Source organism: Cavia porcellus, unplaced genomic scaffold (assembly GCF_034190915.1).
Source record: "Cavia porcellus strain 051 isolate PalLab524CR breed Dunkin Hartley unplaced genomic scaffold, mCavPor4.1 scaffold_9, whole genome shotgun sequence".
NCBI lineage: Eukaryota > Metazoa > Chordata > Mammalia > Rodentia > Caviidae > Cavia > Cavia porcellus.
The window spans coordinates 30,268,011-30,279,651 of record NW_026947492.1 but is presented as its reverse complement, the minus strand read 5'-3'; the positions used below and the strand labels follow the sequence as shown (position 1 = coordinate 30,279,651).

Genomic DNA, 11,641 nt, shown 5'->3' with positions numbered 1-11,641 from the left:
TGGAAACATAAAATCACCTAAAAATAAAATCATATGGTACGTAATAATTTATCAATTATCAAAATGAAAGAATAGAAATGGAAGTTCATTACTAATTTTGGACCTTGAAATAATACAGTACACAATTACAATGTTATAAAAAATAGATGATGTGATAAGTAGAAAGAGTATTATATTGAAATCTACTATATCTGGGTTCAACCCAAATTCTTTCATTTATGATTTCTATACTCTTTGGATAAATTTTTGAGCATATCCGAATTTATATAACTACTACTTGTGTTATATCAATATGACTGGGTTAAGAATATACTAATGCATTAATAAAGCATGTCTAGGGGGTGTTTCCAGAGAAAACTGCGGTATAATCCAGCAAGGTAAAAGGGGGAGACCCACTCAATTTGGGTGGCACCAACAAATAGGCTTGTAACCTGGATGGAATAAGAGGAAAACAAGGAAGTTGACCTGCTTTTGGAAGAGCTCTATTCTGCTAGAACAGATACATCTTTGCTATTGTCACCTGTGGACATCAGATTCTAGTTTTCTTCAGTCCTCCAATGTAAGTTCATACCAGCAACTCCTCAGTATCCTTCTGTAGATTAAAATAATTTTCTGGAACCAGCATTAATATTGGTAAAGAAGACAGTGCTGAGCAAAGTTTGTTTAATAAATCCTGACCATGTGCAAGAGAGAGAATTTCCAGGTCTTTGGTCTCAGACTGGAGCTGTATCTTTGATTCTTTTCCTTCCTTGGTTTCTAGCTTCTTGAACTAAGAGGCTGCTGGAACGAATGGTTTTCTGTCGTGAGTGTCTTAGAGCACTCTGAACTCCGGGCAAGGTAAACACGCACACACGCCTGATCGGGACACGGGGGGTACAGTGCTCGGAAAAGAAAGACAGGAGAGACACCTTTACTGTCTGCACCGTGTTACACTGCACTGCACGCACAATCTTTATTTTAGGATTCATATATAGTAAACCCGATCAGTTCACAGAGCCCAGATAATTAAGTAGTGAAAAGGCATTCTTTGTGGCAAGCTACAACGTGACAGACTACAATGTTTATTCTAAAACTATCTAAGTGAAGTAAATAATCACAACCAGTTCTCATAACTTCTCTAGCCCAGGAAGAAATTCATTAGCTCAGGAATGTTGTTAATTTGTCTGCTGTTAGTGTCACAAAGGGTGGCCAGCCACTTCCTCAAGACTTCTGCAAAACAAAGCCAGCTCACAGTATGGATTCCAGAGGGTGAGGGGCTCACTGAGAACAGGCATTCCTATTCTACCTCCTTCTCGCATACCAGGGCGGCTATTGTAAATTGCAGGTTAGAGGGGGTTGGGCCTACAAAGTGACACCTCATCCCCCACACTTCCTTCCTTTTTATTTTTTAACAACAATTTCCATAAGATCAGGTTATTAATAGTATTTCGTCTTATGCAGTAAAAATACACAAGAACTATGGCAATGAGAACTATAATTAAACTAAGTTCCATGCCACTAAAAGTGTGGGTTATGCTCTGCCAGATTCCTTTGGAATCTAATCCTTTCAAAGATTGAGCAAGCAATTGCGCGAATTGTGCTAGGGATTCATCATCATTTTGCTTTGCAAAATCCTTGTCAATTTGATTATGCAAAGATTCTATTTCCTCCTGGGCAGAGGTGTTTCCATTTAGATACATTCTAATCATTTCCCATTCATGTTCTGTTTGATTATAAGGTCGTTGGGTTATACAGAAAGTAGTTGAATTCCAATCACATTTTAAAAACACTTGATGCTGAAGAGCCAATATTTTTCTACCCATCCATTCAACTGTTTGTTTAAGGAGGTCTATTTGTTGTTGTAGTCTGGCGTTTATTTGCCACTGAGTTAACCAAAGTTCATGAGAATTTTCATGCCATAATTCTACAACATGTTTTTCTTGCAAAGAGGTTTGTAAAGCTATTCCTGAGACTGCTGCTAGGGAGGCTACAGTTATCAGACTTAACAGTACAGCAACCACTATTCTAATAAATCTTTTTGTACGTTTTAACAGATGTTTAAAAAATTCAGTAGTAACAGAAATTATCGGGTCTTGAGACCATGGTCGAGTTAAATTTACAGGCAACCAAATATGAGTTTTTTGTTGTAACAGCATAACTGTATAAGGCTTAGTGAAATTTAGTGTGCTATTTAAGCATGTAAACAATTGACAGTTTAAACAAGTACAAGAAAAATGTGTAAAATTAAAAGTTCCCACTAAAAAGACATAAGGCAGAGGTGCACAAACAGTAATATTATACATTTTAAACCTAGTAAAATTATAAGTAGTAGATACAGATCGACTAGTCCCTGAATAGGAAACATTGTACAAGGTTACAGGTTGCATAGCGGCTGGAATCTTCCAAATATGATTTTGAAGGTGATGAGGGTATTCTTCGGCTGCAACAGCAGGGTTAGCGATTCCACCATCTCCCCACCACAAAAGAGCCGTCTTCTGATGAAATATAGGAGCTCCGTCAGTTATTTTCTTTGGATCTGGAAGACTATACACAACAGAGAGATTACATCTTGTCTCATTCCATTCAGCACATCCATTAACGAATTTTCCAAATGGTCCCCAAATAATATACCCATCAATATTTTTAGCAAATTTTCCCATACATAGTTGCCAAATTATGGGATAATAAGAAATATTTTTATAAGTGAATTCAGGGCATACAGGAAATGTATTTGTATCAGGTGCTGTTAAATTTCTCCAGGTAACATTAAAGGTTTGAGCAGCCAAGGCTTGAAGCCTTGTTCTTTTGTTGCCTGCTTTTATTCCATGTTGAATCCAATACTGCCATCCCAGAGGGATGCAAGGCGGTTCCCCAATGCAAATAGGCCTTTGATTACCATAATAAGTAAAATTGAATAATGTCCCATCATCTTGATTGTGGGGGGTTAAATCAGCCCACGGTGCTGACAAAATTTCTCTAGGTGTGGTATAAAGTAAAATATCACTAGTTCCCCATTTTACAGGTTCTAATAAAGGGGGATTAGGAATATATGCCCAGTACGAATGTGGAGGTACCTCAGTCCCCGACGCAACAGTGAGCAAGGCACATAAAGCTAAAAACAAGTTTTCAGGGTTTAAAGGCTTTCCTGCTTGAAGGACAAGCCGTTGCCCTTCTATGGTCAATTTCTTTAATTGTCCCCATGTAGGGAGGGGATTTAAATTTGGTCGCTGTGAGCGGCGGGATTTTCTTAGCTGTAATCTGGCCATGGCTGCGATAGGAACAAGCTCAGCATCTTCAGCCTCTAGCTGGTTTCGGGCTCGCTTCTGAAGGCACGGTTCCGGTTCCTTGGGGAGTTGTCTCCGGGGCTGGCGAACAGGGTCTGGAGGCGCGGATCCTGATCCATCGTCCAGGGACCCACTGCTGAATTCCATTTTCTGTGGAGATATAACCAAAACCTTTCCCCTTATAGAGCAGTGTGCCCTTCTCCCATTCAGCCTCTGGAGCTGTTTTAGTCCAAATAGGTTCATTAATCACAAAGGGCTGTTGTTGCTGTTCGAAATGTCTTTTCAGCTCTTGTTAATATTTCACCTTGTGGTAAATTGAGAAAATTTAAAATAAACAATGCTTGATGCAGTAATGTTTTTGGACTGTTTTGCAATTTAAACAGTATTGGTATCTGAATATCCTCCTGACTCCTCCTTTTTAATTTTTTAATTTGCAACTTAAGAGTGCCATGTGCTCTTTCAACAATAGCTTGACCCTGGGGGTTATATTCAATCCCTGTAATATGAATAATATTATGGAGATCACAAAATTGTTTAAATGTTCTGCTAGTATAAGCAGGTCCATTATCTGTTTTGATTTTAGAAGGAATTCCCATAACTGCAAAAGTCTCCAATAAATGTACAATAACATTTTTAGTGGATTCTCCCTGTTGAGCAGTAGCCCATAGAAATGAAGAATATGTATCAATAACTACATGTACATAAGAAAGCCGACCAAAAGAAGGTACATGTGTAATATCCATTTGCCATAACTCATTAGGTTGAGTTCCTCGAGGGTTGACACCTGTGGGAATAATTCTTAAATGTAATGGTCTACAAATAGGGCAGGCTTTTACAATTTGTTTAGCTTTTGTAAAAGGTATCTTATATTTAAGATGCAAATGTCCTGCATTCGCATGATTAAATTGATGTTCTTCAACGGGTGTAGTGAACATAACTAAGGAATCCACTGCATTGTTACCTGATACTAATGGTCCGGGTAACTGAGAATGAGAACGTAAATGAGTAATAAAATAAGAATGATTTCTTTTTTGAACATGTATTTGTAAATTTTGAAATAAAGACAATAAAGCAGGCTTATTAGAATATAACACAGCTGAATAGATATTTGTCACTACTCCAACAGAATAGGCCGAATCGGCTATAATATTAATAGGTTGGTTATGAAAATCTAAAAACACTTGTAATATAGCAAAAAGTTCATTTTGTTGTACAGAGTTAAAATTTGTCTGACGTACCCAGTAAGATTTTTGAGTCCAATATGCAGCTTTATTTTTAGATCCATCTGTAAATATAGTCAAAGCTTGTGGAATTGGCTGTACAGCTAATAAGGTATTAACCACAAATTGTTGACGTCTAAAAAAATCCCATAATTTACTTTTAGGAAAATGATATGAAAAAGTTCCCATGAAATCTGCTAAAGCAATTTGTAAGGTTTCAGTAATTGACAACAAATATTCCCATTGTTCCTTAGTTAAAGGGATAACTATATTGTTTATATCTTCTCCTATCAAAGTTATAGAACGAGCTCTACCATTCATAATTAAAGCTGCAACCATGTCAATATAAGGCATAACATTTTTAGATTGCTTAGTTTTAGTGAATACCCATTCTACTGGCATAGCATTTTGACCTAAAACTGCAGAGGGATATTGAAAAGTATTAATAATATATAAAGTTAGAGGCAATTTAGGATCAATCCTAATTAAAAATGCATCCTTAATTCGTTGTTCTACAAACTGTAATTCTTGCTCTGCTTTTGCTGTTAAAGAACGAGGGCTGGATGGATCTGAAGAGCCCTGTAGAGTAGCAAACAAATGTTGCAATGCATGGGTAGGGATACCTAGTGTGGGACGAAGCCAATTAATATCCCCTAATAATTTTTGAAAATCATTTAAAGTGGATAACTTAACTCTCCTAATAGACATTTTTTGTGGAATCACCTTTTGTCTAGTAAGAATATATCCCAAATAATGACTAACTTCTTCCTTTTGAGTTTTATCCTGTGCTATTACAAGTCCAAACGGAGATCAGCATTTTTGTCTTGCCTTTTTCGCACAACCTTCCATAAACCACATGTGCCACTGTAAATATTCTGGCTCTTTTAAAAGAATTTTGGCCAAGGCTTTCCAATCATAAGGAGCAAGATTACCATACTGATCTGCTACTGATGTTATTAATTCTCTAGTGTAATGAGCCTGAGGGCCATAAAGGGTTACAGCCTTTTTTAATTTTGCTAAATCATCCATATTAAATGCTTCCCATCTAGGGGGAACTGCCTCTCCATCTATTGGCTGTGGCCTGATTACAGGGAAAGCAAAGGCAGGCTTTTCCTCATCAGAATCCCCTAATTTTGGTAGATCAGCCAAAGCTAGCTTGGCTTTACTCCAATTAGGGTTAGATGGAGGAGGTGCAGAGGGAACTACAGGCGGGTTCTGCTTAACGGAGAGTTGTTTCACCTCTTGTGTTAAATGCTGTATAGCCTGTAAAATTGGGCGATTGTCATAATTTGATATTGCTGCGGCAGCTAAAGCTGAGTCGGCTGTAGTGGATTTTACTTTTAGTTTGGACGCCTTTTCACTACTTAAAGCGATAGCGTCATTTTGAACTACATTCTGCTCCTCCTCTGTGAGGGGCAATTCCTGAATAACTGGCTTAATTTCTAGTTGAAGATTTTCTACAATATGTTCATCTTCCATAGCTTTTAATAAAGAGTACACAACCGACCAAATAGCCCAAAAACGTAAAGGAATCTTCTCCTCCTGTTGCATAGCCCTTTCTATACTAACCCTTGCCTTCCTCCATACTTCTACATCCAAAGTTCCTTCATCTGGAAACCAAGGATTATATTCTTTAATTGTATCAATACACATATCCAAGTCAGCTGACCTGAGCGATATGCCATATATAGATAATAAATGTTTAAGAATTTTTAAGAAAGGAGAAGAAGCAGATTGTCCCATTTCCCCGTAATAAAATTATACTTACCTTCCTAAGCGACCTTCGGAGTCCCTGAATTCGGGCGCCACTTGTCGTGAGTGTCTTAGAGCACTCTGAACTCCGGGCAAGGTAAACACGCACACACGCCTGATCGGGACACGGGGGGTACAGTGCTCGGAAAAGAAAGACAGGAGAGACACCTTTACTGTCTGCACCATGTTACACTGCACTGCACGCACAATCTTTATTTTAGGATTCATATATAGTAAACCCGATCAGTTCACAGAGCCCAGATAATTAAGTAGTGAAAAGGCATTCTTTGTGGCAAGCTACAACGTGACAGACTACAATGTTTATTCTAAAACTATCTAAGTGAAGTAAATAATCACAACCAGTTCTCATAACTTCTCTAGCCCAGGAAGAAATTCATTAGCTCAAGAATGTTGTTAATTTGTCTGCTGTTAGTGTCACAAAGGGTGGCCAGCCACTTCCTCAAGACTTCTGCAAAACAAAGCCAGCTCACAGTATGGATTCCAGAGGGTGAGGGGCTCACTGAGAACAGGCATTCCTATTCTACCTCCTTCTCGCATACCAGGGCGGCTATTGTAAATTGCAGGTTAGAGGGGGTTGGGCCTACAAAGTGACACCTCATCCCCCACAGTTTTCTAGCATGAAAATAATCACCATGGACTCTCTTGCCTTTGATCATCTAAGTCTACTTAGTAAATGAAAGGATTTTGCCCTAGGTAGGACACTACAGCAGTGGGAGGTGGAACAGAGGGATGTTTACCTTGAGATCATTTTCCCTGCCCCTTGGCAATTTACCTGTAGCATGAAAGAATTCCAATGACTGCTTGGGCATCAGCGATGCCCCATTTAGGCACCACCCCAGACCAAAGATAAAAGTATGCCCCCCACACCACATGTCCGACAGAGAAAGCCAGACCCCCCAGTGATTGTGGGGTTCTCTCCATGTTCTTAGAATAAAGGCCACTTTTACTTTATATTCTCTCTTCTAACCATGATTAAAATCCTATCATTTGGTTCCTCGACTGGGAAAGGCAGAGTGAGTGGCTCGTGGGAATCTCTCCCAGTTTGAGTCTCCCTGCCTGAGAACCCTCTCTTTTACCAGGGAAAAACCTTTTTCTTCCTCTGGGACTGTTTACTTGCCACTGCTAATCTGCATGCAACAGCAACCTTCCTCACTCCGCAAAGGTGAGCTGCTGTCAGTTTTTTTTGTTTGTTTGTTTTGTTTTTGTTTTATTTTGTTTCTGTTCCTTAGCAAGCTTGTGACAGAAAACTATCCTGCCATCCCCAAACAGGGGATACCAGTTTTTGTGCTCCTTAGGCCACAGGACTTGAAGCAAGACTGACATTTTTGTTCACTGGGACCCTGCCCTGCACTCTTCAGTGACCACCGAAGAGAATGGGTGTTGGGACATTTCATGTCACACTTACAAAATAGATGATGGTCTTTATTGTTGTGTTGAGCCAGCACAGTTTCCACGTTTCTTGGGGGAGCTACAGCTCTTACTTCCTGAGGCGAAGTTGTTCCCCCAGCTCACTTATAATTTGGTCATGGGGACCACTTCCTGTCCCCCAAAAAAACACACCTCTGGGGTGACTGGCTCATAACCTTGGTGCTCTCAGCCTCTAAAAGGCTACCAAAAACCAAAAAGCTGATCTTTTATTTATGCTTTTATCACAATGGCATCAAGTTGGCAGAAACCCTTCATCCTTACGCCTTTTTCACTTTAAGAACGTGTCTTGCTCTCACTCTGTCTTCTGGGATGGCCCCAGTATTTCTGGCTCACTCTGCTCCTCCAGGTTCTCTCCCCTCCCCACACTTAGGATGCAGCTCCTGTCTTTACAGCTTCACCTCTGTATCTCACACACCAAATTCCGCAACTTTCTCATCCAAAGGCTGAGACCCCTGTGTCATCCTCTCCTCCCCCTTCAACCACTAGGATCTCTAATCCTTCCCCTAGCATTTCTCCCCAGTCTCCAATTTCTCAATCCTTCCCACCCAAGCAATCTGTCCCATCTGAGGGTTCTTTGTCTCCTTCCCCTGCATCGCCATTTTCTCTGCCGGCTCACCATACTTGGTGCCAGCCGTTCCAGCCTTCTGTCAAGCCACATGGTGACCAGCAGCCATGTTGATTGCCCACACATGCCTACTGGATGGATCTCTACTCCTGCTTCAGGAACAGGATGGCCCCAAAATATTACATTCCTTTGTTAACTTTCTGAGCTATCTCAGATTTGGCATAAATTAGGTTCCTTTTCTGGTATTCTTATTTCAAGAGATGATTGATCTATAAAAAAGTTCACACTAGTCTATTTATTATAGTGCAAATTGGCCAAATATATTTGAGTGCACTCTAATTTTATAAGACGATTATTAGTCTATATAACTGTTGTCTGTTTGTTCAGTCCGTTTATAATATACAGATCATCTGTCCATGTTTGTCCATTTGCCTGCTCTGTGAACAGCTGTTCCTTTTTATTTGAGCTCAACAATCTTTTTGCCTCTTTTGCATTTTCAAACCATTTAATCAAGGTTTATTTGGGTTATAAATTAAAAAAAAAACATGCTTCTACCTGGTTTGCTAGCCCGTCGAAATGATGCTAAAATTGGTTAAATAAAATCCCTTGGGGTGAGGAGACATTGGACAGCACTTCAATTGATAAACAAGAAAGTGCACACCTGGTAATTTTAACCAGCTTTTGTTCATTAACTGGAGGCCCCAATAATCTCCATAGCCTTATGGGAGACACCTCAACTAAAGTTCATATGACTAAGACAATTCATTGTTGCCTTCAAATATAAAATTGGGATTGTTTCTGCTGCCTTTTTTGTGTTCCAGCCAGGAGATTCAGGTCAGACCAACACGAGGTCACCAGTCAAATAATAATTCTTAAACAAAAATTTATGTAATGTATGATGACAAGTGTTTTCTTTCTTTCTTTCTTTTTTTATTGGTACCGGGGATCGAACTCATGATTTCCTGCTTGCTACAAGTGTTTTCTTTCAGATCCAGATGTATGCTTAGAGATGCTTAAATAGTAAATAGTCCAAACAATGTCACCAATTTCTTCAGTGCTCAAAGGTTACAATACCCATGGTCAATAGCCATTTAATGTTCTATGTTAAGCTAATTGCCTGTACTGCACTATACTGTTATCAATCGTCTGGATGTTCAACAATTAAATTGAGGTAATTATAAATTTCTTTTGGATTCCTTTTGCTGAGATCCACCAGATCTTTTCCAGATAAAAAGGTTTTATAATGTAGGGACTGAGAGAGCAATGAGACTGGCACTGAGGTTGGGCAGTGGCCAGGTCTGAGCCTTTTCCAGCCTGTCCATCAACCTTGGCTCAGCCCTCTGCCAACCAGGGGTACTGTGGATATTGGGGCCATAATTAACTATACTCAACTGGTACAAAATGACTCCATAGCTGATCTCTCTCCTAAATAAAAAGGTAAAATTAATAAAACAGGCCATACTCCAAAAATCAGATGGCATCAGACATTCTAACAGCATAGAAGGTACTTATACAATTGTAAACCTAAATGTGTATATGACAAATGAATGACATGCCAGTTTCTAAAATGTCCTGGACCTTATCCTCCTTATGGAAAGCCATTGCTAAAGTTATAATAATAAATACCTTGTTGAAAAGTATTGACTTCTGCATACCTAATTGATTCTTTGCCTTTGCCTCCTTTAGACTTAAAGCTGTACACCTACCCAAGATAAAAACCAGATGTCTTGTGACTGTGGAAGAGACAGATACCTTCCACTGTAGGCATCTACAGTGTTCCATTATATTTGAGCTCAACAACCTTTTTGCCTGGCTGATCCCAAGACAAAAGGCTAAATGTGACCCTCAAACCCCACAGGGAGACCTTCTTAATAGGGCTTTTAATGTTTCAACAACAGAGATAAAAAATAACAATCTGATCTTTTAGCAGTGACATTTGGAGCTCTGAGACAGGTAAACTGACACAAGGTGGAGCTGCCTGAGCCTCTCCCAGAGCATGCTTCAAGTGCACAAAAAAGGACATTGGGAAGGAGAAATGCCCCAATCCTGGTGTTCCTTTGGGGTCTTTCCCCAGGGCCACTGAAAGAGTGGCTATCCTAGCTGCCAGAGAGAGGGTTAGCCACCCTCTAACTCCTTACCCTCTAAGGAGACTCCATCACCACCAGATTCATCACCGACTGATCTTCTTGGACTTGCCGCTGAAGATTGATGGGGCTCAGGGCCCAAAGCCCCCATTAAAGTGTCCTTCTCAGAGCCCCAAGTCCCACTAAAGGTCTCAGGTAAGACATTCTCTATATTTGTGGACATAGAGGCCATGCATCGTTGGAGACCACTACTAAGCAGCTCTGAGCAGGATTTAAATTTTACTAATTGGCTTTCTATGTTTATCTGTGAGTCTGTCGTAGGCCTTGGAGAGGCCAGAGTTACCTCAAAGGGCAAGATAAGGCCACAGCTATGGACATTCTGGCTCCAACCCCAATTAACAGGGTAGAGACTGCAGCTGCAAAGATTATTTCTACAGTCTCACTTCCACCATGTCTTCATAAGACAGTTCTACTAAGTGACTTGATTCATGACTTGGAGACATCCTTGAAGTGACTCCCTAGGTCCTGCTCTTTGCCTGCACTTTCCTCAATCTCTCCACCTTTTGTCATTGGTCCTAATATAAATGGACTGATCCAGAGAAGCTTTTGTCTTTACTATCGAAGTCTTGAGCTTAATTAAAGGATTTTGACCCTCCTGGAGCCCTAAAAATCAAACAATTTGTCTCTAATTTATTTAACCTCAACTGTATACTTGTTTGGGAGATTGGGGATCTAGGACAGAACCTGATAATGTATAGTGTTCTTCCTGAGTGTTCAGGCCACTATATTAAGTCCTCAGTCTCTATAGTGGGTGTTGTCGGCCAACCTATGCAGCCTTTGCAGACAGGGCCTATTTCATGCATGTTCCAGACTCGCTTCTCCTTAGGTCAGTCTCGATCCTATAGTTTGAGATACAGCCAATCCCACCTGTGCTACCCATACCATACCTATTTTAATTCATCTCAGGGATCCTTCAATTTTTCCTTACGTCCCCCAATATCCTATAGCTCCCAAACATTTACAGGGACTTACACCAATAATTAAGCACCTTTTAGACAATGGTTTTCTTAAACCTACCCATCCACTATATAATACTCCTATTCTCACTGTACTCAAGCCTGAGTGGTCTTGCCTCTAATACAGGACCTTAGGGTAATCAATAGTGCTGTTATCCCAATCCACCTTAGTGGTGCCAAACCCTTATACCATGCTCTCTCATATCCCTCCCTCCACCACTCACTTTACAGTCATAGATCTAATGCCTTTTTTTACCCAGACACTCTGAGGTCTCAACAACTTACACCTGTT

At 40.0% G+C, this 11,641-nt stretch overlaps 1 protein-coding gene across 2 annotated transcripts; it reads right to left on the bottom strand.

Annotated features, from left to right (window-relative positions):
• Nucleotides 1-938: 938 nt before the first annotated feature.
• On the bottom strand, nucleotides 939-6,861 carry LOC134477656 (endogenous retrovirus group K member 13-1 Env polyprotein-like). Of its 2 annotated transcripts, none has more exons than XM_063256138.1 (2): nucleotides 6,252-6,861; nucleotides 939-3,434 (listed from the first exon to the last, which is right to left on the bottom strand). In XM_063256138.1, the coding sequence occupies exon 2, from the start codon at nucleotides 3,408-3,410 to the stop codon at nucleotides 1,326-1,328; it is 2,085 nt and encodes a 694-aa protein (XP_063112208.1). In that variant the 5' UTR covers nucleotides 3,411-3,434; nucleotides 6,252-6,861; the 3' UTR covers nucleotides 939-1,325. The 2 variants fall into 2 exon arrangements, with proteins under 2 accessions (XP_063112208.1, XP_063112207.1); XM_063256137.1 differs by having other exon boundaries at nucleotides 939-3,413.
• Nucleotides 6,862-11,641: the final 4,780 nt, after the last annotated feature.